Source organism: Aspergillus lucknowensis (assembly GCF_044049455.1).
Source record: "Aspergillus lucknowensis strain CBS 449.75 chromosome Unknown BJX67scaffold_22, whole genome shotgun sequence".
Taxonomy (NCBI): Eukaryota; Fungi; Ascomycota; class Eurotiomycetes; order Eurotiales; family Aspergillaceae; genus Aspergillus; species Aspergillus lucknowensis.
Genome location: NW_027263566.1, coordinates 250,344 through 276,164, shown reverse-complemented (window position 1 = coordinate 276,164; position 25,821 = coordinate 250,344). Strand labels below are relative to the sequence as shown.

General features: G+C 52.0%; 9 protein-coding genes across 9 annotated transcripts; 3 read left to right on the top strand and 6 right to left on the bottom strand.

Annotated features, from left to right (window-relative positions):
* Nucleotides 1-50: 50 nt before the first annotated feature.
* On the top strand, nt 51-2,452 carry BJX67DRAFT_354284 (putative cysteine synthase B). Its single transcript, XM_071029203.1, has 3 exons — nt 51-729; nt 788-1,617; nt 1,667-2,452. Exons 1-3 carry the CDS (start codon nt 537-539, stop codon nt 2,207-2,209), a joined length of 1,566 nt encoding a protein of 521 aa, XP_070885869.1. The 5' UTR covers nt 51-536; the 3' UTR covers nt 2,210-2,452.
* Nucleotides 2,453-2,773: 321 nt separating this feature from the next.
* On the top strand, nt 2,774-5,139 carry BJX67DRAFT_381520 (ferric reductase like transmembrane component-domain-containing protein; the record flags this gene model as incomplete). The annotated part of the gene is made up of 7 exons (XM_071033029.1): nt 2,774-2,919; nt 2,995-3,260; nt 3,355-3,475; nt 3,536-3,599; nt 3,648-3,835; nt 3,891-3,989; nt 4,050-5,139. The coding sequence occupies 7 exons, from the start codon at nt 2,774-2,776 to the stop codon at nt 5,137-5,139; spliced, it is 1,974 nt and encodes a 657-aa protein (XP_070885868.1).
* A 448-nt stretch (nt 5,140-5,587) lies between these two features.
* Nucleotides 5,588-6,810, bottom strand: BJX67DRAFT_354280 (uncharacterized protein). The gene is made up of 2 exons (XM_071029202.1): nt 6,514-6,810; nt 5,588-6,461 (listed from the first exon to the last, which is right to left on the bottom strand). The coding sequence occupies exons 1-2, from the start codon at nt 6,608-6,610 to the stop codon at nt 5,734-5,736; spliced, it is 825 nt and encodes a 274-aa protein (XP_070885867.1). The 5' UTR covers nt 6,611-6,810; the 3' UTR covers nt 5,588-5,733.
* Nucleotides 6,811-7,482: 672 nt separating this feature from the next.
* On the bottom strand, nt 7,483-8,942 carry BJX67DRAFT_354277 (uncharacterized protein). The gene is made up of 2 exons (XM_071029201.1): nt 8,582-8,942; nt 7,483-8,516 (listed from the first exon to the last, which is right to left on the bottom strand). Exons 1-2 carry the CDS (start codon nt 8,749-8,751, stop codon nt 7,709-7,711), a joined length of 978 nt encoding a protein of 325 aa, XP_070885866.1. The 5' UTR covers nt 8,752-8,942; the 3' UTR covers nt 7,483-7,708.
* BJX67DRAFT_354276 (cystathionine beta-lyase STR3) lies at nt 8,943-10,811 on the bottom strand. The gene is made up of 3 exons (XM_071029200.1): nt 10,405-10,811; nt 9,263-10,306; nt 8,943-9,208 (listed from the first exon to the last, which is right to left on the bottom strand). The coding sequence occupies exons 1-3, from the start codon at nt 10,582-10,584 to the stop codon at nt 9,134-9,136; spliced, it is 1,299 nt and encodes a 432-aa protein (XP_070885865.1). The 5' UTR covers nt 10,585-10,811; the 3' UTR covers nt 8,943-9,133.
* Nucleotides 10,812-11,409: 598 nt separating this feature from the next.
* Nucleotides 11,410-15,147, bottom strand: farA (CeGAL family transcription factor). Its single transcript, XM_071024413.1, has 10 exons — nt 14,864-15,147; nt 14,631-14,655; nt 14,427-14,444; nt 14,224-14,345; nt 13,424-14,154; nt 13,300-13,372; nt 12,820-13,248; nt 12,588-12,770; nt 11,534-12,532; nt 11,410-11,476 (listed from the first exon to the last, which is right to left on the bottom strand). The coding sequence occupies exons 1-10, from the start codon at nt 14,998-15,000 to the stop codon at nt 11,428-11,430; spliced, it is 2,766 nt and encodes a 921-aa protein (XP_070885864.1). The 5' UTR covers nt 15,001-15,147; the 3' UTR covers nt 11,410-11,427.
* A 2,666-nt stretch (nt 15,148-17,813) lies between these two features.
* BJX67DRAFT_119457 (mannose-ethanolamine phosphotransferase MCD4) lies at nt 17,814-21,536 on the bottom strand. The gene is made up of 5 exons (XM_071024412.1): nt 19,472-21,536; nt 19,233-19,420; nt 19,045-19,174; nt 18,844-18,952; nt 17,814-18,773 (listed from the first exon to the last, which is right to left on the bottom strand). Exons 1-5 carry the CDS (start codon nt 21,209-21,211, stop codon nt 17,938-17,940), a joined length of 3,003 nt encoding a protein of 1,000 aa, XP_070885863.1. The 5' UTR covers nt 21,212-21,536; the 3' UTR covers nt 17,814-17,937.
* Nucleotides 21,423-23,601, bottom strand: BJX67DRAFT_354266 (putative chromosome segregation protein (Pcs1)). The gene is made up of 3 exons (XM_071029199.1): nt 22,616-23,601; nt 22,127-22,564; nt 21,423-22,073 (listed from the first exon to the last, which is right to left on the bottom strand). Exons 1-3 carry the CDS (start codon nt 23,529-23,531, stop codon nt 21,850-21,852), a joined length of 1,578 nt encoding a protein of 525 aa, XP_070885862.1. The 5' UTR covers nt 23,532-23,601; the 3' UTR covers nt 21,423-21,849.
* Nucleotides 23,602-23,753: 152 nt separating this feature from the next.
* BJX67DRAFT_354262 (protein-degrading AAA family ATPase MSP1) lies at nt 23,754-25,480 on the top strand. Its single transcript, XM_071029198.1, has 2 exons — nt 23,754-23,991; nt 24,044-25,480. Exons 1-2 carry the CDS (start codon nt 23,926-23,928, stop codon nt 25,229-25,231), a joined length of 1,254 nt encoding a protein of 417 aa, XP_070885861.1. The 5' UTR covers nt 23,754-23,925; the 3' UTR covers nt 25,232-25,480.
* Nucleotides 25,481-25,821: the final 341 nt, after the last annotated feature.

Sequence of the window (25,821 nt, the reverse complement as noted above, 5' to 3'; positions counted from 1 at the left end):
CTATCCTGACGACAGGCGCCATCATCCTGCAGGCTTCTGGCCGGGGACCTTGCGTTCTCTGCTGCGCCTGCAGATCTTGACTGGCCAGACCCAGCTGGGATATGACGTGTTGAGTATTCCCGGCTTGAGGCGAACAGCACCCTGTGGACTGACTTTCGCAGCCCTCCCGTCTACCAGTCTTGTTGGCTACTCCCAGCTGCAGCCCACTTGCCCTCGAAGCGAGCAAACGGCATATTCTGGAAGGAAATCTGAAAAAGCCATTGCAATTGGCCCGAAGAGCACGTCTTCTCAGGGATCTCACAGCGTGGGCTGTGGGTTGCATCCTACTTGCACCGATACTGCCCGCGGGAATGACGAGGGAAACGGTGAACTTGCGACAGGGTACGAGGGAGGGGCGCTGACCCGTGGAGAGGAACCCATGTATGCCCTAACTGAGCAGCATTTTGCTATATTATGCGACTCCCCTCGTGTCCGTCCCACGCCACCCCGTTTCTCGAAAACCTGCAGCTCACCCAGTTACACACCTTGCATGCGTCATGGCAAACTCTAATGCGCTCAATGTATACTTTGGTCAAGATTCTCTCAAGAAGTACTTTGACCCAGACTCCCAGCCCCCACTGCCTCTGGTCGAGCTCCCCGAATACCTAAACCCCTACTATCAAGATGGTGTACGGATCTACGCGAAGATGATGACGATGCACCCCGCGAACAACGTCAAGGCTATGCCGGGTATAACCCGAACACTCGAATTAAGCTGTCTAGACTCTCGCTAATTCCGACCACTTAGCTATGAACATGCTCCAATCTGAAGTGGTGCCCGGAAAGACGAAGACGATCATTGAATACAGCTCCGGGTCCACGGTCATTTCCATGTCCATGATTGCACGGGTTATGCATGGCGTGCATGACACCAGGGCATATCTTAGCAACAAAACGAGCGAAGCAAAACTGAGACTAATGCAGTTCTTCGGACTCAACATCAGCCTGTTCGGCGGACCGTCCCAACCAGAGCCATACGACGAGCGAGGAGGCATTCAGAGCGCTCGGAGAATGGCTGTGGAATCCGACGATATCCTCAATCCGAACCAATATGAGAACGATAAAAACTGGCAGTCACATATCCGCTGGACTGGTCCCCAAATACTCAAACAACTCCCTGAAATCAATGTGCTCTGTGCCGGGATGGGAACATCGGGTACCATGACTGGACTGGGGACATACTTCAAACAAGCAAAACCATCTGTGATGCGGCTTGGAGTATGTACAGCGCCCGGGGATCGAGTTCCCGGGCCAAGATCGTTCGCCCTGATGAAGCCCGTGGAATTTCCGTGGAAAGAGGCGGTGGATACTATCGAGGAAGTTAACTCTTACGATTCCTTCTCACTTTCCCTTGACCTCTGCAGAGAGGGCATAGTCTGCGGTCCATCATCAGGATTCAACTTGCAAGGACTCTTCCAGATGCTAGAGAAGAGGAAACAGGCTGGTACCTTGTCCGAACTGGCTGGAACGGATAGTGCTATCCACTGCGTCTTTCTATGCTGCGATTTGCCTTACCAGTACATCAGCGAGTATTTCCAGAAACTAGGGCCCGAGAAGTTTCACCCCATTCAAAACGAGGTGAGTATATCATTATGTGGTACGTTTCCAATGCTAATGCGAACTCCAGAACCTTACTCGCGTTGATCTATATCGTTATGACGAAAGCTGGGAAAGAAGCCCTGTGGTGCTCTTCACTCACTTCTACGAGTCGCCCAAGTTCCGCTCGCAAGATCTTCTGAGCACGCTGGTTCTGCGTCCGCAGTGCTCTGTTCTAGACCTTCGGACAGCGACCGACTTCGGCTCGTGGCATCTTCCTGGCTCGGTCAATATCCCTCTTCAAAGCCTCGACTCGCACACGCAGAAACCATTCGCGAACCCGAAAGTATTGGAGGCGCAATGGTTAGAACTGGAGGGGGTGCTCAAGGAGCAAGGTGTTCTCACGAAGCTTCGAAACCAACATGTCTTGGTCATCTGTTACCACGGAGATACGGCGAGGGTAGCCACTAGTGTACTTCGAGCGCAGAATATTCAGGCTGACAGTCTGCGTGGAGGATACCAGGCGCTCAAGGATCAGGGGTTGTGGGGTGGTGGGGGAGCAGAGTCGGTCGGCGAGAAGTCATATGCCACCCCTTCGGTGTCCGTTACGCCAATTTCCCTCTCGACGAGTTGAAGTTGGCGTTGATTCTGAGAATGAGACCTACTGATTGATCACGGAGTTGTTACACTGCTGTGGGGAAGGCATTCCTGTCCGCAAGCGGAAGCCTGTGTGGCACTGGAAAGGTGTAAACCCCTGAATATATTTGCGAATGATTATTATGTGTAAGCATGTTGAAAGTTCTTGAATCCTCCAGTCGAGGGTGCCGGCGCTGTCAGCCGTGACGAAAAGGCACAAGGCGAGCTGTGGCCGTCGACACATTTTGGGGGGTAAAGAGAAGGAAGAGTCGCTCACCAGAAGAGGGTTTGCAAACAGCAAAACTCTCGCCAATCAGAAGCAAGTCAATCTCCGCCCAAAGCCTCAAAGAACGCTGATAGGCCGGAAGGATGCAGACGATGCGGACATTTGAGAAGGTTTTCTGGAGATGGCCCACGCCCATAGTTCCGCAGAGGACAGACGGCGTCGAAGAGAATAATAGTAGCAATCGTAGCATCCAAACCACGACCAATTCTCTCGCGCTGAAAATTTGTGTGCTGAAAATTTGGCCGTCGTCGGAGAGTCCTGGAATACCCATCCAGAATGATGCACCCCGCGCACGATGCAGAGGAAGTCCCCTCTGGTACACCATGGCTGGATCAGCCCGTCATGCTCCACTCCTCTCGAGCAGATGAATGCACATTGACGGCTGAGCAATGTGTCTACCGTCGCGGGCACTGGAGATATTGGTATCTGATTCCGCGTTCCCAGCAGACTTCTGTCGATCAACCAAACCCTAACGAACAGCCTTGATTCACTCACAGGTACGAAGCAGACCATGTCTACGCGCTAAACACAACCTACTTCCTCTGCGCGACAGTCGCTGTCTTTGCGATTATCCATTTCGCTGCGCGTTATGCGCCCGCCTGGGCTCGAAAGAACCCAGTATGGCGGCGGTCGACCGCCGCTGGGCGGTTTCTGGCGTATAGGGGGGTTCGGTTTCCGGTGCTGGGTGTTCCGGCGCTGGGATATTCATATGCCTCGCTGGGTGTGGTACTCTTGATATCAGTTGGGGTGGTGTTTTTCTCTGGTAGGTGGATTTCTTTCTCTTTCGTTCTTCTGCTCAGCTACAGTGTTGTGGTGTAGCGCAGATTGAACCGTACTGACAAGTTTGGCTGCGACAGCGATGACCCTGGGTCCGAGACCGTACTATTGGCCAAATACGGCGACTGTTAGCTTTGGTGGGAGTCCGCCGATTGCGACGAGGTCTGGGTGGATCGCTATTGCTCTGCTGCCGTTCGTGCTGTGAGTTGATATGCTCTACCAGTACATGCAAGCATCAGGAGAAAATACTAAGAGAAACAGAGCGCTCAGCGTAAAGGCCAATTTGATCTCCGCAATAACAGGCGTACCGCACGAAAAGCTTCAGGTATGCCACTTCCCAGTGCAAAGGAGTATATCCACTAACCAAGTGCAGGTCTTCCACCACTGGACCAGCTACGCCATGTTCGTTCTGGCATTGGTCCACACCTTTCCGTTTATCGTTTATAACATAAGCATTGGCAATATGGAATCGGAATGGGATACTAGCGTTTTCTACTGGACGGGTGTTGTTGCGTTGCTTGCGCAGACGTACTTGACCTTCATGTCGTTGTCGCCTATACGGTATGTCTTCTTCCTGCTATATGGGAAGACAACAAGAGTGTCTAATGAGTCCCAGAAACCGATACTACGAATTCTTCAAACCAACACACTTCCTAATCGCTCTTGTCTTTATCCTCTTCCTCTTCTTCCACTGCGACTTCCGCCTAACCTCCTGGTAACGCCCTCCCCCCCTTCTCTTCCCATCTCCAAGCTAAGAAGACACGAACCATGATAGGGACTACATCATCGCCGCAGTAACCATCTACACAGCCTGCCTGCTCTTTGCCTTCCTCCGCACCCATTTAATAAACCACTTCCAACGCAAATCCGCAACCCTAACCCTCCTCCCCTCCAACGCCCTCCTCCAAATCAAGCTCCCAACCGTCATGACCTGGAAACCCGGCCAACACGTCTTCCTCCGCTTCGTCCCATCTCGCAAACTAGGACTACTCCAGGGCCTGCACGTCCTCACATCCCACCCCTTCACAATCTCCTCCTCCTCGCAAAACTCGCGAGAAACAAGGAACGCAAACGAGATGGTCTTCTACGTCAAGCCGAGAGACGGGATCACGGGGCGACTGGCGCACATTGCCGCTCAGCATCCAGGGATGGCGCATACTGTTTTCGTCGAGGGGCCGTACGGCGGCATCGACACGGGGATCTTGAGTCGGTTCGAGTCTGTCGCTATTATCACAGGCGGGTCGGGCGGCGGGTTCTCGCTGCCTGTGTTTGAGGAGGCACTGAGGGTTTACAAGAAGACGGAGGCACGGAGAGAGGGGGGGGAGCAGGGTTATGGGGCGATCCGTGTGGTGTTTGCGACGAGGTCGAGGGCGATTGCGCGGTGGTATCGTCGTGAGACTTGGGTCTTGCGCGAGAGGTATGGTCTTGAGGGGAATGCGGATATCTCGGTCTCGATTCATCTCACTTCGAATGACGGCGACAAGCGAAGTTTTACCGGCGGCGTAGACCCTGAGAAGACGGCCATCGCTACCACCACCACCACCACCGCTACATCCGACGTGCGGGCACTCCCAACTTCCACCTCGTCTCTCTCGATCTCCCGCCCGCTTGAGAAGGACCATTCCGATAAAAGCGAGAATGACGAAGGAGAGGAAGATCCCAGCACATTCCAAACGGGCCGCCCCAATATTCCCGGAATCATCGCGACCACGACAGAATCAGCGAAGCGAACAGCCATATTTGCGTGCGGGCCCTCGTCTATGCTCGATGATGTGAGAAGTGCGGCGGCGAATGAGCAAAGCAGGATATTGAGGGGGAGTTCGAAGGGCGAGGAGGTGTATTTGCATTCAGAGACCTTTTCGTAAGTTGACCCTATCATCTCTACCAATACAGCCACTGCCTGTGATTTTTTCATTCCGCAGGGTGAGGGTGACTTGCTGACTATTTTGTTTAGGTGGTGAGCGGTTTGAAGCCTCAAGGCTCAGGTGTTGGGGTTCTCATTATGAAAAGGGTCTCTTGAATATTCCAAGTCGTAGCAATATAGCAACATGAAACCAGCATGATATCCCATCGTCACGGAGACGACCGTGCATAAGAATGGCACTTATTAACCCTCGCAATGCTACTACTGATCCAGTCCCAACTAGGGTTTCAAAACACAAGCATTATATAGCTTGAAGCTTCTACATAAAGAGGTCGACTTCCGAATTTTCTGGATATGCATATACTGCGTGAGCGCTTTTATTTAGCGAGGCACTGATTACCCTACCATTCCTTCTTATGCTATGTATTTAAGAGTATATAGAGGCGGAGTACAACGATAATTGAAGAGTTGATTAATGCATACTATCAAAGGCTAGAAAAACCATAAGCCGCCGCATAAACACAGTTCAACATCAGCCCCGATCTCACAGAAACGCCAATAACGTCCAATCCGATACCATCGACAAGCAGGTCGACTAATGAGAAATCGAAACAACACTCCCAAAATACCCTTCCTTCCCATCTATCTCGCCATCAAGCTCCTTCACCAACCCATACATAAACCCACCCACATCATCCCGACAAATCGTATACCCAACAAACGGACAAGCAATGCCAACAGCCGTATTCTGGCCCTCCCCCTTCCCCTTCAAAATCCTCACCTTCCCAGGCTGACTCGCCCCGTTCGTAAGAAAACTCGGCCGAACCAGCACATAATCCCGAATCACCCGCTCCCCCTCGGGCCTCGCAATCTCCTCGAAGACTATCCCCTCCATCACCCGCTTATCCGCATGCGGAACCTTCAGACCCCAGTTGTACAGCGGGACCATGGCAAGCGGGATATCGCGCTCCTTCGTCAGCCCCGTTGACGAAATGCAGACGAGTACGGGCTTTTTCTTCCCCTCCCCCGCCTTCTCGGCCGTCCTGGTGGCCTCGCGCAGGGCGCTGAGGATATTCCGGACTGTGTCTTGGCAGACTGTCTTCCCGATGAACTTGGGGGATATGGGGTTGGAGAAGTCCGGGGCGCCGCCGACGCCGGAGATGATCATGTCCGGTTGGGGGAGGTTCTCGGGGAACAGGGTGCGGGTTACGGCGTTCACGTCTGTTGTTGAGCCCTCGATGATGGTTAGGTGTGTGGAGATGGTTGATTGGGGGATGCCTCTGCTGATGAGGAGGTCGGTGAGTTTCTTCGGTGTTCGGGCCACTGATCGATCAGTATAAGTGTCATTTTACTTCGGAGGTGAGGGAGAACATACGCGCAACACAGTTATATCCATCCTGAAGAGCAGGGCCAAGACATGCGACGGTGCAGCCACCAGTTGCGCCGAAGAATGCAAGAGTGGGCTTGTTCATTTCGACTTTTTTTTTTGGTTTGAGCTGAAGATAGAGAAGACGTAATGATTTGATATTGATGCCGCTGAATGCTGAATTGAGTGTATCCAGACACCCATCTCCCCTGGCTTGGACCGACCTCTTTATACCCCAGCTCCGACAAACACTCGGGGCGCAGGCGCCAAAGAAACTTGGCTTCCGCCGATCGCTCGGCGCGGATTGTGTCTTAAAAGAGTTTAGTTCCCACCAGCTTTCGATCCAGCTCCGGCCAGAGAATCATCCGCGCTCAGGCACAGCCGTCTTCTTGGTCTCTATGTTTGGGCAGACTAGGGTCCTTCAGTTTGCTGACACCGCCACGTTTAACATGTCTGGACTCCCGCGAGAGGAAGCATGACGTTGAGGCGCATGTTGAACGATGCATCCGAAGAATACCAGCGGGACAATTGCGCCTGATTTGACGGCCGAAGGGTGTTGGGCGCGAGGTATCGCGGTTGACTGAACTCCAGCCGTTCTCCAAGGCACCGAGCTGAAGGGCAACATTGTGGCTCATCAAACGCAGGGCGGGATCTAAACTCAAGAAATCAAAATCGCTCGGCGCCATTCGTCAATTAGCCAGTGGTTTCTGGGAGGCCAGCAAACTCGTCTTCAGTCCTGGATTGTATCTTGCAACCTTGCAGGATCTGGCCCAGCCTCGTTATCCTGTTATGACAGACACCTTGGCAAAACACGAATGTTGTACCATGAGCCGGCGTATCCAAAACGCAGATTAGCATCGGTGGATATTCAACTAAACGCAAGGAAGACCCAGTGCTCCGACCCGCGCGTGGTCCATTGCTGGGTGACCTGCGGTTGACACTCCATAGATAAAAGACTTAGTGATGAGATGCGACAATCAACACATTCAGAGAGAAATAAATATTACTCAGGTCCCTATATATCGCTATACGTGTATCTAATGATGAGAAAATCCAAGCAAGATACAATCTAGATCTAACGCTACCCAAAACGCCAGCCCCAACGCAAACGCCGTCTATGAGTGGAGTGTCGTCAAGTCAAGTAAGTCACAACCCAAAGAAAAGCCCCAATATCATCGAGAACTCCCAAGGCTAGATGAGAGCCTCACGAATCCAACCCCTCAAGATACCCCATCAATCCCGCCCTCAACCGCACGTTAACCACACCGCCAACCCCGTAAGCCGGGACAATTTTCCCCATCCTCGCAAAACAACTTGGCACATAATCCCTCCTTATCCTCGACACACGCTCACGCCATCCCAGCCCACCCGGTGGCTGCCGGTTATACAAGTCCAGACCAAGCAGATGCATCGGCGTACTCGCGAACTGCATGAGCGCTGGACAGCTGAACTGCGCAATGGCAGCTTTCATCCCGGGCGTGGCGGCAATGGAGTCCGGTATAGAGGGCGCGATTAGCGAGGGGACGTTGAACGATGCGAAGATCGTGATGCTATCGCGCATGCAGAAGAGCGCGTATGAGATTCGTGGCACTTTGAGCGCGCCCGTTCCGGACGGGTGGCATGATGCTGGGGCCATCCCTGTTCCTGCTCCTGTTCCTGTTCCCGCACTCGTTGTGGAAGAAGGATTGATTTGCGGGGATGAGGGAGCTGGCTTCGCGCCGAAAATCTTCGCGAACCGCGCATCCTTGTACACGCATATTCCCATATTCACCGCCGTGGTGGTGATGAACTTCGCCGGGCCTGCGAAAACGGATGAGAACGGCTTATCCCGGAATGTTGAGGTGACGGTGTCGATTGTGTTGGCGGTGAGGTATGTCGACGTGTAGAGGGTGTAGATTAGGAGGAAGGGTGTGCTGAGGAAGAAGCCTGAGGGGTGGGAGAGGATGGACCGGGTTGCAGAGGTGATTGTTTGGCGGATGGGGATGCCCTTGGCGGCTTTTTCAATAATTGCACTGGTTGATTGTTTCATGTTAGCTTCCAGTCAACTGGGCAAATATTCAAGATTCGATGTACGAACCGGTCGATTACGGTGATAACAGGGCATGTTAGAGCTCCAGCCGTCGCGGCGCTGACGATGTCGGCACCGAAGCGAGCGGCTAGGCGGTTTGTGTTCCATGTCTTGTCTTGCGAGACCCGTGCTGGAATCCGCGGAAGAGGTGGTACATCTTGGGGGAGAGCTCCTGGCATAATCACCGTGAATTGGAGAAGAAAGATAGGAAGATAGCCAGGAACTTGGGGCTGGTCATTCGAGAAGCGAGTCTGATGAATGGTCTATGTGCATGAAAGAGAGAAGAAACGAATTAAGCAGCTGTAATTCCAGCTGTCTGTCGTGGACTAGAAGCGAATGGTACGACAAGAAGAGCGAGAACTGAGGTGTTGAGGCATTATTTTTGTCATTAGTTGGAGAGAGTGAGATGCGGAGGAGACTGGGCCGGGTCGGAACCAACTCCGATGCCGGCCCTCCGAAGATCCCAAGATTCATTTTATAAGCACAGACTCCTAACGCCATATTTCCGCCACACGTTAAAAAGAGAGATATTTTAGGTGTACTACTCGTCGCTCTATACTTCTATGTCGACGCTGTTTGTGACGTGTTTGCCTCGATACCCTCGAGTGTGACATTCACAGCGCCAGCTTGCACCAGCTGTAGACAAATATCAGTCTTGGTCTCAGCTTACCCAGGGGGCCAGAAACTTACCGCTCGCCTCAAATCATCAATGAGATCATCTGCATCCTCAATACCAACACACAGTCGGATCAGGTCCTCAGGCATTGCACGCTCCTGTCGCGTCTTCGCGTCGATACTGGCATGACTCATCCGGCAAGGCAAGCTGATCAAACTGTTGACACAACCGAAGCTGACGCTGATGGCCCACAACTTCGCGTTCTCTACAATGCGCTCGCTAACAGCCACGTCGCCCGTCTCGAACGAGAGCACAGCTCCGGCGCCTCGTGCCATAGAGTGGTGAAGCTCGTACTGAGGATGGGATTTCAGCCCGGGGTACCGCACTTTGAAGCCGTGTGATTCAAGGAACTCAGCAATACGCTGCGCGTTCGCTTGCTGCTGATCCATGCGGACCTTGAGTGTCTTCACGCCACGCATGAGTAGCCATGAGTCAAAGGGAGATAATCCACAGCCGGAGGCGTTGATGGGGAAGTAGAGCCGGTCACCGAGGTTGAGATCGTTGACCGCGATGACGCCCGCCATGACGTCGTGGTGACCGGAGAGGTACTTTGTTCCGCTCTCGTAGACAATATCTGCCCCCAGCTCGAGGGGGTTAAGAAGGAGAGGGGACATCATGGTGTTGTCCACACAGACCAGAGAACGGGGATTCGCTTCATGTGCCGCGGTTGCGATTGTGGGGATATCGACGACCTTGATCAGAGGGTTGGTTGGGGTTTCTAGTAGAACCATTGTAGTTTTATCATTTATGACTGCCTTCACTGTGTCCGGGTTGGTGGTGTCAACATGGTGCACAATGATGCCACCGTTGGTTGATAGGTACTTGAGAAGACGGTTGGTGCCGCCGTACAGGTCGTCACCTGTCACCACCTCGTCTCCGGGCCGAAGAAGGCGCGTAATCACATCCAGAGCCGCCATACCGGAGGACACGACAAGTGCGCGCTGGGCGGACATAATTTTGGCTAAGTGTCGTTCGAGGTGTGTTCTAGTTGGGTTGCCAGAGCGTGTGTAGTCATACTCTCCTCCTCCTTCATGGGATGGCTGTTTGAAAGTCGCGCTCTAAAAGCCATCCATTAGCCCCATTTCGCATACAAATGTCAAGAAAGAATGCAGTTCCTCTCAGCTGAAGCAAGTAGAGCGGGGTTTTGTTAGTGTACCTGGTAGATTGGAACGCTGCTGGCATTGTACTGGTCATTGCTCTCGGTATAGACAAGCTCCGTGGCAATATTGTATCGTCTGCTTCCATGAGGACTAGAGGGAGCTGGGGATGGGGGCAGATTATGGCCCTCGGCGTCAAGTTGGGGGAATGCCTTTTTCAGGGTGCTGGAGGCCGACATCGCTGCGGGGACGGAAAGGCGGAGGGGAGGCGGGAAAAGAGAGATGAGAGTTGAGAGAAGCGCGGGGGATGGGGATTTGGGGTTGAGATTGGTGGCAGGTTGGTCAAAAAGCAATGCTTGAAAATGACCCGACAATGAAAGAGAAAGGATATGAACAGACAGATTGATATTTTCCCCCAAAGAGTCAGACTTCAGCCGATGCCGACAATGGGGATGGACTTTAGTCATAGTCCTTGACGGACTCTGATTGGCAAGCAGACGAAGGGGAAGATGTCGTCATCCACTAGGCCAAACAAAGACTTAGACACCTGAGGCATCAGCTTTAGTTAACAACGAGAGGACAGCATCCAGACGACTGAGTTTCTCTTTTAATTTTATAATCCCCTTGAAGAGTAAAGGAACACAGAAAAATTTTCCTCCTATATATACAGAGAGGGCCAGTAGAACCCTGACTTCAAATCTGCCGTCACACTTCATAATGCACATCACTTGGAGGTTTCCTCCGCCCTCGTACTCCTGGGCCGTACGTCTTCGCAAAGCCTTTCCTGTCAGGAACATGTCATCGAGGCTCTTCCGTAAGTGTACAATCATTTCCGTAGTAGTAGCAAAGAAAAGCCAGTGGTAAAGTGGTTTTCCCGTGCCAGAAATCGCGATGTCGGCAAGAATCGACGACACCATTACACAGCTGGTGATGGTAGGACAACGCCTGCTCTGGGAACTAAAGTCAATGGAAACAGCGACACGTGTAGTCATCCTGCCCGCCTTGGAACTACTAAACACCCAAAACAACATCAGGAAAAAAGATTAAACCTCGACGGGGTTGTTATACAGCTCAAGACCAGCTCAAGCTGCCATTTCGCCGAAGCTGCCATTAATGCCGAAGAATTGGAACCTGGCAAGAAATTGGTGAGCAATTGCGGGTTTCTCTCGTAGGCGGAGGTCGACGTACCAGTCTTCCACGTTTAAGGTCGTGGGGGCGGTTGGGCCACTGCGAGAGCTACTGCTCCAGTTGTCATCTTGGCTTGCGTGATCAATTGCCGCTCCCGCGACAGTTGGGTCTAGACCTTGCATCCATGTTTGCTGGGGATCCATGCCGTAGATTTGTTGCGGCTGTTGGCCTTGTATACCGATCCCGGCAGGCATACTGGACATAATCTCCGGGCTTCCTTGAGTACCAGACAAAGAAGTTCGAGCAGGTATATGCTGGGGTACCATCGGCCGCTGATCCAGGCCATGAGCCTGTAATTGCGATTGCATCTGAAGTTGGGGGTCAACTGCCGCGCTCTGGGGAGAGGTAAGCTCCGGGAAGATCGCTGTGCCATCAGGGAATAGCTGATCAGGCTGGAAGTTCTCCCAGAGAGAAGGTGAAAGATTAGGGGAGGTGCGCGTAACAAGGAACAGATCAGGGGGAGTTGCAGGCAAGGAGAATTGGTTATTGAAAGGAGTCGTTTGGCGGGTATTTGCGCGCGAATTGCCTGTTCCAGGGAGGCCATCTTTGGTGAGACTAGGTGAGCCTTGAGGCAAGGGCAAAGTAGACTGCCCAAGTTCCCTCGACGGAGTTGCGGCGGGTGTCTGAGGGCGAGAACGCTCATATGATACCGGAGGTGTGGGGCCACCATTGGGCAGAGAAAGATCCATATCGTCAAACTTACGCTTTGCCGGGGGATCTGGTCTTCTAGATGCATGTTGACTCGGCTGATTCGAGTCGTGCTTTACTCGTTGATGCCTCTTGCCTGCGGCTTTCTGGAGGCGTTCTTCTAGGGCTTTGTTGCCCAAGATAGACTCGAAAAGGGTATGCACCATCTTTGCCACAAGCCAGACCTTGGAAACATCTTTGAGCGCCTGCATGCAAACGTTGATCCTCTCCTGACATGTGGCCACGACCGAAGGCACAGACGATCGCATCTGGTAAACGTGCATGATTAGAGCGGAGAAAAGACTGTAGACACTGTTTGTTTGTTAGCCTGAACAGCGAACTGAACTCCACCCGAATCCAAACGTACATGAATGCGGGGGTGTAGCGAATTTCGCTATGCGTCGCCAAATTCTCGACAATCGAGGTGATCATTCCAGCAGCCTGGAAGGCGATAGTTCGCGACGGATATGCCATTTCCTCGACACGATAGCTACTCGGAACCGATGAGGCAGGAGGCATGTGAGCTCTATGTAAAAGGCAAAGAGTTGTGCTGTGTATGGTAAGCAAATTGAAACACAGCTACCCCGTCTGTTACTTACTAATAATTGGCATGAAGAAGAGCCGCCCAGAAGTGGTGGCGCTGCCGCTGCCAGCACACCTCCTTGGGACAATTCTGGAGCCAGTCTGCAAGTGCCATGTCGGAGTGGGTAAGATCCATCGCATTCATACGGCGAGATTTGGACGCTACTGAATACTGCTGTGAGAGGACCAAGCCCATGATCTCGCAGAGTTTGACGTATTGCAAGAAAAACTGCACGTGAACCGGGTCTGGTGGTAGCTCCGCGGCCATATCGATCTCGTCTTCAATGAAATCGTCCTCTGTCAACATGCCAACGTCCGCATCGTCGGTATTGATACCGATCGGACGTCCCAAGGCCACGGCGACAGATCGATCTCGTGTGAAAAGTGTCCACCAAATCCGCTTCCACAGCCTCTTGTCGGGCTTGCTGAGTTGTGACGACTCCACGCTGTTACCGTCAGCCAATGCTTGTATGTTAGCGTTATCCGCGTGCCCTTACCTGCGGTGCATGCCGGAACCCTGTGCAACGACCATTGCAACCCTCGTCCAGTAGAAGACGTTCTTCGTAACATCTGAGACAGATCAGTAAATTCCGACGGTCCCAAAGGCGCGTTGACACCAACCTTCAGGGCCCTCCCAGTACCAGCCGAGGAGGACCAAAGCCTGGACAATTGTGACTCGGTCATCTTCATAATTAGCGTCATACAGAGCTTTCGCTCGCTTATAGAAAGTCATCGCGGCCGGGGTGGTCGAGCCATTAGCGTCCATCAACTGCGGGTTGGTACAAACCCTCGAACCAGCTAGGAGAATTGCTTGCAGTAGAAGCAGTGAAGGAGGATTTTTGGGATCACGATATTGGCGCATGAAGCGGCTGCGGTTGACGATAGGAACAACCGGTGCGACCCACTTGAAGTAAGCGTCGACAAGCTCGTCACATAACGGCTTCGGTGGGAGTAAAAATGCGCCGCGTTGGTGAAGGATGTCGAGTTCGAGGTTATCTAAATCGGTGATTCTCGCTCGTGATCCCCGGATGTTGGGGGGCAAGGGGTAATGTACGACATCCGTCATTCCATGGCGATCCTGAACTAAAAGCGAGAGGTTTGACGACTCGCCCAAGTATGCGACCCTTCCAGCTTCCTTGATTGGTGCCCGGGCAAATTTCGGTTTCATAAACTGGGCGTAACTTGAATTGTGGGATGCTTGCTCTGCGGCTTGGGTTTCTGTAAGCGTCGTCACAGGCATACCGTCGACAGCCATGGGATTGCTCTGGTAACCGAACGCATCTTTGCCAGCTCTGGGGACGGAATCTTCGCGTTTATCCTGGCTCTGGGATTTGTCATCGGCGTCGTCGATACTGTTGACGGAGCGAGATTAAAGTCAATAATTGTGAGGTAGGTAGAAGGGAGTGGGGTACTCGACATACTCGCCGGTCTCGTTCGACTTCGTTTGATTTTTTTTGCGTTTCGGTGTAGGGATTCTGCATTCGATCGAGAAGGCGACACAGTTGGTGCATGGCACACCTAGGCTGGCAGCATCACAACGAACCTGCTCATCGAGAAAGAGGGGTTTAGATAGCTATTTGGATAGGGTGACCACGGTCGCAACCCGGGAGAAGGCGGAACTCACTTTTCGCGCATGGCAGGTCTTCAACAAGAGCGAACAAAACAAGTGTCAGTCAAAATTCATGAATAAAAGCACCAGGGTTGGGAGGTTCCCCATCAAGCACTCAACAGGAACACCGCAAGCTGGAGCACCGCCAAAGCTGCGATGGGCCGAGGTGCCGAGGCTGCAAAAGCTTCGCGTCACCTTGGGAGGAGAAAGTGGACGTACCTCACAAGCACGCGACGCACGTTGTCTGTATAAAAAAGCGTCAGAAGAAATTCTGCCATCTTCAAGTCTCTCTTCCCGCAACCTCGCCCGCGATTTTCAATTTTCTGGCCCAGGCGTGAACCCAGGGTGGCGAGCACTGATTCTTCTCAGTGCTCACCCTGACCCCGCGTCCAGGCTCGAAAACCTCCACAACGCGAGAATCGAAGGGCAGAGCGAGCGTCGATGATACATACCTTCTAAAACTCATTTGGCCGTTTGCTCCTGAACGGACAGCTATTCCTGAAGTACCCGTTGAGCCCGCTGTACTTGGAGTCGGGCTGGCTTTAGAAGCTGCTGGATCTATGAACTTTTGACCTGCTGTCGTGCTCATGGCCAAAAAGCATCCATCCAGAGAAAATCGAGAGGACAGGAAATGTGTGCAAGACGAGGATTAAAAGGAATCCACAGGATTCTCGGGCGAGACGATTCGAGGTTGGAAATAGTGCAATCCGTGGAGTCAAGAAAAAGAAAAGAGCGATGGCGTCGCGAAAGATAAAACAATAGAAAGGTGGAAGTTTAAGGTAAGAGGATCTGACAAATGATACAGAAGATCGATGAAACTTGGAAAAGCCCTCTTGTGCGTTGGGTTTGTTACAGGTGAAAAGGTGCGCAGAAGGCTGTAGCCTATGGCGCTGGAGGAGAAAGAAGGGCGGAATACGGGGGTTAGCGGGACCGGGGCCAGCAGCACCTTCGGGGTCGAGCAATCCCACGGGGCGGCACAGCGCAATGACTGGAGAAAGCAACGAACCAAACGCCACCCAACTGTGGATGGAGCCGTCAGTGGTCACAGGAAAGGGGAAAGAGGAGAGGGTCACTACAGGAGGTGATGGAGGGGAGAGAAAATCCCGGAACTAACGGGGGGTTCCAGAGGATTGCGCGAACGAACCGGTTGCACTTCTGGAAGGCGGGGAAGAAAAACAATGCTCTAAATTGCAGGAATAATCGATTAGAGTGCGCCAAATCGAGGGATGCCAGACGAAGAATGAGTCGCAGCAAGAAAGAAATGATCCTTGAAGAAGAATCCTCTTGCTGTTTGGTGGAAGCAGGAAATTGTGGGGAGTGGCAATAGACTGGGACAGCCCTGCCGAGTCGCAGTGAAGATTTGATGTGGAGAAGCTCTTGCACACCATCTTAAAACTTGAGACCTGAGACGCTCGAAGTCGATGAGGAATTGCTCTTGTCCAGCGAGGGTTCATCATTTCTGCCACAGGGTCTTGGTGGAGGCGGAGGAGTGTGCTTCTGCACGCCGTTGTAGGGCTCCAGTTTATGCCTCGGTCGGGATCCTTGAGTCTTTGCCTCGACCTGCACGAGGACATTTAGGTTTCTCGACCCCCAGTCTCGATGATCTGATGCTTCCTTGTCTCATCACAAGGCCTTTGTGCCCTGACATCACAGCAGAGACTGTTTTACAGCGGTGAAAGGTCCCAATGCCTTTTGAATGCGCTTTCTTCCCAACCCGCCGCCAGTGGAGAGCCCAATCTCTTATTCCCAATTTTCGAGGCGCTCGAAACGGAGGACTCACTACACGCAGCATCGTTTTCTAGGGGAATATTTGAACGCGCAAAATTAAACCTATTCGACGTGCGAAACCCCCGATATGTCAAGGAGAATTGCAGGGATGACACAGGTCTTTTTCGCGAAATCGAATTTCTCGAAACCAAGTCATCTTCGGAAGCACAGATAGTCACCGCCACGGAAACCCGGAAACCCAACGGCCAGAACAGAAATAGGCCATAGGCGTCTTCAATCTATCCAGAAATCAGGTGACGACTCTCAGATCTGCAGCACATCGGAACTCCACAGGTAGGTTGGGGTTGAAACACCGGGACCTGACACGCTTGCCCTGCCTGGGCCTTGGTGCGAGATAAAGATGACTGCTGAGATCCCTCGACAGCACTTTGTGGCCCAACGAGAGTCCGGGTTTTAGGCACTCCGAGTAGTCACGCTTACGGGGATGCGAGAGGTTAAGAGCGTTGTGATGTGCGACTCGAATGCACAGGAGAGGCTGACATCACAGATTCATGGCTCAAATCTCGTGCTGTGTGACTTGAAGCCCACGGTAATGGTGCTGGATTGCCAATTTATCAAGATTATCAAGATGGGAACCAAGCAGGGAAAGCAGATGCCGGGGTCCGCCATGATCCATCATGTCGATTATCGAATCTTGTTGGCCCCTCCGCGTGCTTGTCTTCTACTTACTTAGTTCTCAATGGTTCAATAATAGAGCCTTCGCCCGTGTTTGAAGAGGGCAGACACTTTGGACCCGAGTACATCCTTCCAGTGGTCGATGCTTCGAGTTCTCTCCATGCTCAGCTGAGCTGCACGGGAGGACACGGGTCGACGACCTGAGACTCCGTCATTCGCCTTGCTCAATTGAAAACGAAAGAAACCGATAATTTGACAGGCCTGCCCTCGAAGATCAAGATATGCGGGATTTGAAAAGCCCGTCTTAAGGATGGCATACCTTGCTCGCATGCACCTCGACTGCCGAAAACAACCTGGAAGAAAGGCCAATCGGAACCCCAGTTTCGCAATCCCTTCCATTTTAGGCCGGGATTCCCCGCGGGGCAAGTCAATGCAGAAGTCAGGGTGTGTTCAAAAGACAGCTGTTCCTGAATCCTTCCCCGGAAGTGCCGGGATGCAATCAAAGATGGTCCTAGCGCCGAAAGACCGAGACATCCAGTGGGGGAGGCAACGCAACAAGCAGTCAAGGAGCTGAGATTGTCGGGTTCAAACAACGGCCAGACTCGCGATACAAACCGGTCTCAGCCTAGTCAGCAAAAGATGTGGTCTGGGCGGTGGAGCCTCATCCAAATGAAGCGTCGTCACCGCGCATCCTCGTGATACCTCGGCTATTTCTACTGCATCTGCGGAGGAGATCCATGGATGCCGAGCGGCACGCACCCTTGCGAAAAAGCAGAGTTGTCAAACGAAGAGCAATGCAGATTGTGCGGAGGATAATACTCGAAGAAGCAATTTTTGGAGTCAACAGGACATCGACCGTTTTTATTATTGACCATTAGAGTTGAAAGCAGCCCCTTTCAGTGTGTGGAAGGAAGTCCGAGTCGGAGTTCTTTCTCGCACGCTAACCCTAACCCAAGGAGATCCCGAAAGAGCGGTGGAATGAATCAAGGAGAATCAAGTTATCAACAAGGTTCCTATCTTTATCAGACATGTACATTTCATAAAGCTGGAAAGCTGGGAGGGGGCTGTTGTCGCGTGCACGGCAGCCCAGACGGAACCGCTGGTCGACCGACCTCATTATTATTCATTCCACGCTTCCAGGTCCGTCGGGGATACTTTTAAGGTCCTCCGAGACAGTCCCATTAACGCTGCCAGCCAGAGAAGCCGTAATAGCGCCAACGTGGGGTCCAAATTCTACCCCGCGAATGAAGATCTCGCTGAGGAACTCAAGGCCAGCAACAAACGTACACAAGCCACTTGCAATAAGAAAGTGACTAATAGTAGTACCAATATCGAGCCAGGAACCCTCGTCCCGAACCATGTAGAAGAAGTTTAGGGTCATGACATCAGAGATGGCCATAACCACCATGAATAGAGCACTTGGCGCCACCTCTAAACGGCGATTGAGAATGCCGAGATTGGCGCTGATAATCGCGAACGGTATAAGAATCTTGAAGATCAGCAAGGCGCCCTGGGGAAAGGGGTTGAACACCGGAATGAGTCGGTAAACACTGTCGAGAGAGAACGAGGATACCGATGCGATGTTGCCGGTACTGAAGAAGGCAGATTGCAAGAGGACGAAGAAGAACAGGGCTACACGGGCATCTGAAACGCTGAGCGTGCGGAATCGATATGTTTCACCTTCGACAACCGTGATGGCGTTCATGCGTCCCTTTTTTGGTGGCAAAGACGTCCGCAAATCTTGCTTAGCAGGAGGTACGGTAGTATGGACGTACGTAGCATGCTCTAACCGAACCCAAGTAATCAACGTCATACAGAACACGAAGTAGAATAGACCCTCGTATGAAATGGTGAGAATGATAAATGTGGGCGAAAACGTCAGGAAGAGGATCATCAGACGGTGCAGGTAGTGGCTATTAGGATATAGTCGGTGAAAGAACGGTAGTAAGAGCGAGGCCACTAAGGGGTATCAGCGATCTGGGGAACAAATGGATAAGACGTAAACGGAGGAGCCCCGTTAGCTACATACCAAGGACAATCCAACCGACGACTTGGTTCCCAAGTGGAAGACCCTGTTTTGCTTGGAGAGAAGCCACACTTGACCTCGTAACGATCAGCGCGAGTACAACGACGCCAAGCTATTATATGTCAGTCCACATCAAATACCGAAATACTGACTCAGTCTCGCGAGGACGCTTGTTATCCCATGGCGAATAAGGACTGTCCATACCTGCATTCCCATGATGACTCGCGAGCCGTTTCGGGAGACCGCAATGGGTTGGTGGCTAGGCCCCAGAATGTCATCCTCAAACAATAGGTACAGTAAGCCAGTAAGGAGCATCAACGCTGCGCCGTAAGTTCTGCTAAACGTCAGATTGCAGTGACTCGGGTGTAACCGGCAGACCAAGGTACACTTACATTGTGCTGACATCTTCAACCTTGTTGGCAGGCAGCAGGGTGAAAGTACTCATGAGAAGACAGCCAGTGGCCCAAGTGCCGCAAAGTTCGGTATGCTGTTTCAAAAACTCGACCCCATAAAACAGTGGCCAAAAAGCGCCCAAAATGAAGCAAAGGGTGTAGATTTCTCTCTGGAAATACGAATGCACCTGTAAATCCTCTGGTTAGTGTTGTCTCCATAATGAGAGATCATAGCATACCAAAGCTTCCAAAACACCCACAAATATCAGCAACTGAAACCCGAATGAGAAATGCTCGCCTACTGAGCGGACATGGCCGAGTAAAATCTCGCGACCGGCAAGAAATGCCTTTCTATGCGAAAACACCTGTTCCCAGAAAAATATCGGGAAGAAGCCATAGAAGTAATATCTCCAGGACGATCCCTGGTAAAGAAAAACCGAAAAAAGCGCCACCAAGGCTGAAGAGAAAAATATCGTACTAGTTATCGTTCGGTTGCTTTCTGAAGCACCGTGGAGAACATGGAGGTCAATGACGGTTGTGAGAGCAAACGCAATCCACCCTAGGTACCCTAGAGTGACGATGGTCCTCAGAAAAAGCCAGTCATAAGTCTGGAGATAGCGAAGCCCCTCCAACGCTGTTACAAACAACGCAGCGGAGTTTTCGATCGCATCCTCGTAGGAACCGTTATCAATAAGCTTTTGGATCATTTCGAGGCGCTTCTCCACCGAATATCCAGGGCCGTCTGCTAGAGGCTTAAACGGCTTATATCGGAGCAGCGCAAACTTCTTCTGTTCCTCTTTGATGCGGTACATTTCAAGGATCCCCTGTGTATTTGCAAAAGCAGCCAAAGCCTTCTCCCTAGGCGTGCCACTAATATACTCTAGGGGAACTTGACCGACAGAATTAGTGGGAAAGTCGAGTCCAACCAAATAAGCCATGAGGGCCGCAACATCTGCCTGCGCAACATCGTTTCGCAAAACGCTGTGCAAGCCCCAGTCAGACGAGACGCCGTCTTCATGGCCTGAGAGGGTGCCATCCTCAGGTTTCTTTGGCGCTGCAACACCGGATCCCCAGACGACGAGCGGTGTCCTCGTGTTATCAGGATGGCCATCTCCATGGCTACCCCAATCACTCATGCCGTGATCCGCAGTGAAGACGAATGCTGTCTTGTCGTCGCCATAGAAATTTTCCACGAGTTTGGAGATCTCCTTGACTCCCTCATCGACTAGTTTAATATTGCGCAGATACTCCTTAGAGTACGGACGATAAGAGTGACCTGTAGTATCAAGCCCAAGAAGATGCAAAAAGAAGACCACCTTATCCTCACGCAACTCCGCATCCAGCTCCAGGTCGTTCTTGGCAGACTCAAACAACTCCTTCACCCGCTCAAACACCCAAGTGTCCAGGGCTGTTGCGTCAGCTGTGAAGTCCTCCGCCTCCTCACCGTACGTATCCGCATCAATTCTCCCTGGAACACCGCCTTCTTTGAACATCAGAAGGATATCCGGACTCCCCCAGCTCCATGTATGTCTGCTTCGGTTGAAGACGCTATCGAAGTTCACCGGGTTCAATTTCCAGCCTGTAGTAACGGCAGAAACATCTTCATATAGCCCGGCGATCAGCGCAACATGGCCAGGTCGCGACTCGGTAGGGACACGGGTATGGGAGATACCGAAGGTGCCGTGGGAAAGAGCGCGGGATCGAATGAAGGGCGCGAGGTGAACAGGGTTGGCGTCTTCACCCGCAGGGTCGTCCGGGTCAGGTAGCGCCTGAAAGGCTTTGTCTGCGCGCAACCCATCGGCAACAAACAGAACAAGTCGCTGAGCTGGGGCGTCGGCACCAGGCTCTCGCTCCACGCGGAACGAGCTCATTCCGCTGACAATCGGGCTAACGAAATAAATATCGAAAATTGAGTATGCGTAGATGAGGTGGAATACCACCGCCAGGGTGAGAAACCCCCTCCGACCGAGGCGTGCCATGATTCCCTTCTCCCAGCGCCCCCGCGAGGAGGAAACAGATGGAGAGAAAGAGAGAACTGATTTCGTAGGGAGATAAGTCAAGTACAATTAAGAAGAATGGAGCAGAATAAGGGAAGGAAAGAGAGTGCCGTGCTAATGACACCAGACGATATCCTCGGGAGCAGCATCGACAGCTTGAGCTCCGAGTCCTTTTTGCCTTTCTCTTTGGACCAGATGGCACTTTTTTCCCAAAGGTCCTGAGGAGCTTCGGGGAACTTGGGGGGGAGAGGGCTCCAGCCAATCAGAGACTCGGATCTCAGCACGGCACGCCTCCACCCTCCAAAGCTTAGCTTGGCCCTGGCGAGAACTTTCAGACAAGATATTGTTTATGATGGAACACGTCAAGCCCCTCGTTCCGTTTGAAGAGTGAATTGCGCAGAATGGCAGACAGTAATAGCACAACTACTAGTAGTGCCCATTCTTCCGGATCTCCCTGAGCTACTATTCATGACCAAAGCCAAACGCCCTCCCCTCCTTCCTAACTCCAATGAATGCTTTGCAATTCTCCAAAATCCGGTTCGTCGGCATTTCACCACAAGAATAGACCAAATCCAGAAAATAAAAGAAAGAAAGAAAAGAATAAAGTAGCCCAATCGACATCAATTTCCCTGGCTTGCCCGTCGTTTCGTGAGTGCATCGATGACACGGGTGTAGAACTTCGATGCCTGCTGGCGGACAAAAGTGATGTCCACAGTAAGATATTCGGGCAGGATATCGACCAAGTCTCGGTCCCGATTTTCATCCAAAAGGGGAATGTATTGGAACTCTGCAGTCTCAAAATTTGCTGACGACACGTGGGGAACGGCAAGCTTGAAGTGAAGAGCTGGACGAAGTCAGAGAAGATCGCGGCTGGGGAAGGGGACCGTCATCGCTTACTCCCATTTACGCCCGTCTGGATACAGTCATATAAGCTATCTTCGTCCCTCTGCTTCACGTCACGGATTATAAGCCCTGTGAGGTCGCTATAGAGTTCTTCCTTCAGCTGCGCAAACTGCGCCGCCTGTGTCGCTTCAACTGTGGCCGCAGCATTAGATCTGCTAGCATTACCACTTTTCATGGCGCTTCCGGGGGCCTTGAGCGCAGCTTGTTCAAGCGTGGCTGCTGTATTGCGAGCGGCAGCAAGTTTTGTCTGTAGCGCCTTAACTTCTGACTGAGCTGCGGCTAGTTGACCAGACGATTGTTCTGCTTCTGATGTCAATTTCGCCAACTCCGCATCTCGTTCACGTAGTTGCTTTTGAAGCGCGCGGCTCTTCTGACCCAGAGCTTTTTGCGCCTCCAGTTCCGCTTTGAGGGACGAGATCAAGTTGTTCGATGCTAGAGACTATCTTAGCAGATACCAACCCAGAATTTTTCGAATGGACACACCCGTCGTCATTGCCTCGCACTGCTTTTTAAGCTTCTCCACGTTTGCGTTTGCCTCAACAATTCCAATATCCTTCAAATTGCGATATCGATTCTCTAGAGTGTCGTACTTTTTAGTCAGGTCACCAAGCCTCCGCCTCAGCTCAGGCTCGCCGCTAATTTTGTCATCCTCTCCTCCGGACTTTCTCTTTGACGGAGAGCTTTGCAAAGCCTGCGATGAGGATTGTTTCCGCTTCACAGGTGACATGGGCGCAGGCTGAGTCTCTGGAAGTTCTTCCTCAATTATTGTCTCGTCAATAACATCCTGTACCGTATCCTCAGCTTGTGATGTAGCCCGCTTTGCGCCCTCCTTTGCGCCTGTTAAAGACTTTCGTCGCGTTCGGGTTCGTGGCTCTGGAAGCTCCTCAGACTTCCCAATGTCTTTCTGCTGTCGCGTACTTTTCGGGGTATATTCGAATTCGCCGTCGGTTTTGAGCTCCCTCTGGGCGTCAGTCTTTCTCCTCCCGCGACCGCCGGCTGCTTTTATTGCCTTTGTCGACTTTGTAGAAGGACGCGACGTGCTTGTCTCATCTTTGCCATCCATTTCCTGAGCCAGGCCATCCTGCCCGTCGCGCGCTGACCCATCCTTGTTTTCATCGTCGTCATGCGCCGCCATCTGTTCCGAACTTCTGCTTCCCTTGGGACGCCCCCTTCTCGTAGTTTTCCTCGTCGTCGCTTCGCTTTCCTGGGGTGCTGCAGCAACAGGTTGAGCATTCAATTTCACAGGCGGCTTCATTTCTGCCGATTTCGATCGAGGTCTTCCTCGCGCCTTCTTCGTCGGACGCTCGCTTTGCGGTTGGGCGGCATTAGGTTGCATAATATCCTCATCGTCGGACCCCACCAAGGCAGAAAGCCCAGTGGCGGCTTTTCGCTTCGGCATTGCAAATATATATATAATGCGATGTAAAATCAAAGCAGGCTATGAATGGTGTCCAAGAATTCAATCCACGCGACAAATGACAACACCACAAAAGGCGGAAGGGCTTTGGCGCGCGCCTCGAAAACACCGGAGCATGTGACACCCCGGCAAAGCCACCTGCACGGACGGGCTAGTGAACGCCACAGTCGCTGGCAAGCCAACGACCCAGTAGTGTCTTTCTCAGGAATCATCGCTCACCAGTGACTCTCGAAGGTCCAATACTCCCGTCGCCAGGCTCGGGAGGCTAGTTTGAATCAACCCCATACCCTTTGTTGTGTACATATTCTTTAACTCCTTCTCTGCGATCCTCTTCTGCCAACAGACCACCGACTGTCTTTTGAATCGGCGCTTCGCCATGACCTCAGCACGCGGCCCACGATGGCAGCAGTTTCTGCAAGAACTGGTGATGGTTGCAGGCACGGTAAGTTGAAAATCCTGCTGCTCATGGCCCACGGCTCATGGCTCTGGTCTAGTCTGCCTCTGCGTATTTCCTCATCCGCTATCTCCTTTCACGCCTCGACTTTGACCCCGAGAGTCAGAAGAAAGAGGAACAGAAACGTAAATCTGCCGCAATCCTACGGAAACTGGACGGGGGAGACGAGTCAGGAGAGACCACATCGGGAAACAACAGTAAACGATCACGACCGAAGCGAGGTGACCTCGTTCTCAACCAATATGAACAAGCGATTGCAATGGATGTTGTCGCCCCGGACGATATCCCCGTAAGCTTCGAAGATATAGGTGGATTGGAAGATATCATTGAAGAACTGAAAGAGTCTGTGATATACCCTTTAACGATGCCTCACCTCTATTCATCTACATCATCACTTCTTACAGCACCCTCTGGAGTTTTATTATATGGACCTCCCGGTTGCGGCAAAACCATGCTTGCGAAAGCGCTTGCCCACGAGAGTGGCGCATGTTTCATCAACCTCCATATCTCGACTTTGACGGAGAAGTGGTACGGTGATTCGAATAAGCTCGTTAACGCAGTATTTTCCCTGGCCAGGAAACTGCAACCCTCAATTGTCTTCATCGATGAGATAGACGCGGTACTTGGTACCAGGCGGAGCGGAGAGCATGAGGCGAGTGGGATGGTGAAAGCAGAGTTTATGACGCATTGGGACGGCTTAACATCGGCGAACTCCCTCGGCGAGCCCCAGCGGGTCGTCGTGCTGGGAGCTACCAACCGAATGCAAGACATCGACGACGCGATTCTGCGACGGATGCCCAAGAAGTTTCCCGTGATTCTACCACCAGCAGCACAGCGACTTCGCATTTTGAGTCTCGTTCTCAAAGATACAAAGATTGACCGCCAGAACTTTGATTTGCATTATCTGGTCAAGACCATGGCGGGCATGTCCGGAAGCGATATCAAGGAAGCTTGTCGTGACGCTGCAATGGTCCCGATCCGGGAATTAATTCGACAGAAGACGGCGCAGGGTACCCAGATCAACGCTGTTGACCCGGATGAGGTCCGGGGTCTCCGAACTGAGGATTTCTTTTCCCGTGCTGGTGGTGTAAGGGTTATTCCGCCTCCCAAGCAGCGCCGAGCATCCGCGAGCAAAGCCAGCTCTGAGAAAGAGTGGAGTACAGAAGACGAGGCGGCATCGGAAGGCGATGCGCAAGCATCCAGCAAGATGGTAGAGCCGCCCGAGTGAAGATGGATCGGCCAATTCCCTTTATCGAAAACAAACAGGGTAAGGCGTTTAATGTGCTTGGATCTCTGGTTGGATACAACATCTCAATGATCACTTGATCCCCTAGTAATACCCCTGTGGCAGAATCGCCGCATTGATCTCTTGTATACATGACCCCTTTTATTTACCTTATTTACCTCCGATGCCGAATATCTCGGCCGTCAATGCTATTTATAGAGTGCCGTTTACACTTGCATAAAACATTCGAAAAGGCCTCGGACTCGTAATTCTTCACAAGGAGAACAGAGCTCTGCGAACGTAGGGTGGAAGCGACAAGAAGATTGGGCTCGTTCGCCCGAAATCTACCCAGATCAACCATGTGAGCTTCCAGAGCTCTTCGAAAAAAGAATTTATTATCACGCCGAGCCCTCAGACTTCGAAGTGATCCAAATAATCAAAGAAAAGTTGTACCGTACCGTATTGTACTGCACCGGTGACAAGAATTGTTGGAGTGTCTGGGTTCTTGGGATTTAAAGAAGCGGCTGATTAACAGATAATGAGGGATGGAACTGTACCTTGTACTCTAGGGGTTCACTTGGTGGAATTCTCTG

What these genes read in the sequence shown, in the direction of transcription:
- BJX67DRAFT_354284 (XM_071029203.1), top strand. Translation starts at nt 537, where the DNA reads ATGGCAAACTCTAATGCGCTCAATGTATACTTTGGTCAAGATTCTCTC. An exon ending in CAACGTCAAGGCTATGCCGG is followed by an intron (nt 730 to 787) that starts GTATAACCCGAA and finishes CCGACCACTTAG; the next exon opens with CTATGAACATGCTCCAATCT. An exon ending in TTCACCCCATTCAAAACGAG is followed by an intron (nt 1,618 to 1,666) that starts GTGAGTATATCA and finishes TGCGAACTCCAG; the next exon opens with AACCTTACTCGCGTTGATCT.
- BJX67DRAFT_354280 (XM_071029202.1), bottom strand. Translation starts at nt 6,610, where the DNA reads ATGAACAAGCCCACTCTTGCATTCTTCGGCGCAACTGGTGGCTGCACC. An exon ending in TGGATATAACTGTGTTGCGC is followed by an intron (nt 6,462 to 6,513) that starts GTATGTTCTCCC and finishes CTGATCGATCAG; the next exon opens with TGGCCCGAACACCGAAGAAA.
- BJX67DRAFT_354277 (XM_071029201.1), bottom strand. Translation starts at nt 8,751, where the DNA reads ATGCCAGGAGCTCTCCCCCAAGATGTACCACCTCTTCCGCGGATTCCA. An exon ending in GTTATCACCGTAATCGACCG is followed by an intron (nt 8,517 to 8,581) that starts GTTCGTACATCG and finishes ACAATCAACCAG; the next exon opens with TGCAATTATTGAAAAAGCCG.
- BJX67DRAFT_354276 (XM_071029200.1), bottom strand. Translation starts at nt 10,584, where the DNA reads ATGTCGGCCTCCAGCACCCTGAAAAAGGCATTCCCCCAACTTGACGCC. An exon ending in GCAGCGTTCCAATCTACCAG is followed by an intron (nt 10,307 to 10,404) that starts GTACACTAACAA and finishes GATGGCTTTTAG; the next exon opens with AGCGCGACTTTCAAACAGCC. An exon ending in TTGATGATTTGAGGCGAGCG is followed by an intron (nt 9,209 to 9,262) that starts GTAAGTTTCTGG and finishes ATTTGTCTACAG; the next exon opens with CTGGTGCAAGCTGGCGCTGT.
- farA (XM_071024413.1), bottom strand. Translation starts at nt 15,000, where the DNA reads ATGAGCACGACAGCAGGTCAAAAGTTCATAGATCCAGCAGCTTCTAAA. An exon ending in AAGTCGAACGAGACCGGCGA is followed by an intron (nt 14,155 to 14,223) that starts GTATGTCGAGTA and finishes CTCCGTCAACAG; the next exon opens with TATCGACGACGCCGATGACA. An exon ending in CGCTACACCCCCGCATTCAT is followed by an intron (nt 12,533 to 12,587) that starts GTACGTTTGGAT and finishes ACAAACAAACAG; the next exon opens with TGTCTACAGTCTTTTCTCCG.
- BJX67DRAFT_119457 (XM_071024412.1), bottom strand. Translation starts at nt 21,211, where the DNA reads ATGGCACGCCTCGGTCGGAGGGGGTTTCTCACCCTGGCGGTGGTATTC. An exon ending in GTTGAAGATGTCAGCACAAT is followed by an intron (nt 19,175 to 19,232) that starts GTAAGTGTACCT and finishes GACGTTTAGCAG; the next exon opens with AACTTACGGCGCAGCGTTGA. An exon ending in CGTCGGTTGGATTGTCCTTG is followed by an intron (nt 18,774 to 18,843) that starts GTATGTAGCTAA and finishes GATACCCCTTAG; the next exon opens with TGGCCTCGCTCTTACTACCG.
- BJX67DRAFT_354266 (XM_071029199.1), bottom strand. Translation starts at nt 23,531, where the DNA reads ATGCCGAAGCGAAAAGCCGCCACTGGGCTTTCTGCCTTGGTGGGGTCC. An exon ending in GTGCGAGGCAATGACGACGG is followed by an intron (nt 22,565 to 22,615) that starts GTGTGTCCATTC and finishes GATAGTCTCTAG; the next exon opens with CATCGAACAACTTGATCTCG. An exon ending in CCAGACGGGCGTAAATGGGA is followed by an intron (nt 22,074 to 22,126) that starts GTAAGCGATGAC and finishes GACTTCGTCCAG; the next exon opens with CTCTTCACTTCAAGCTTGCC.
- BJX67DRAFT_354262 (XM_071029198.1), top strand. Translation starts at nt 23,926, where the DNA reads ATGACCTCAGCACGCGGCCCACGATGGCAGCAGTTTCTGCAAGAACTG. An exon ending in TGGTGATGGTTGCAGGCACG is followed by an intron (nt 23,992 to 24,043) that starts GTAAGTTGAAAA and finishes GCTCTGGTCTAG; the next exon opens with TCTGCCTCTGCGTATTTCCT.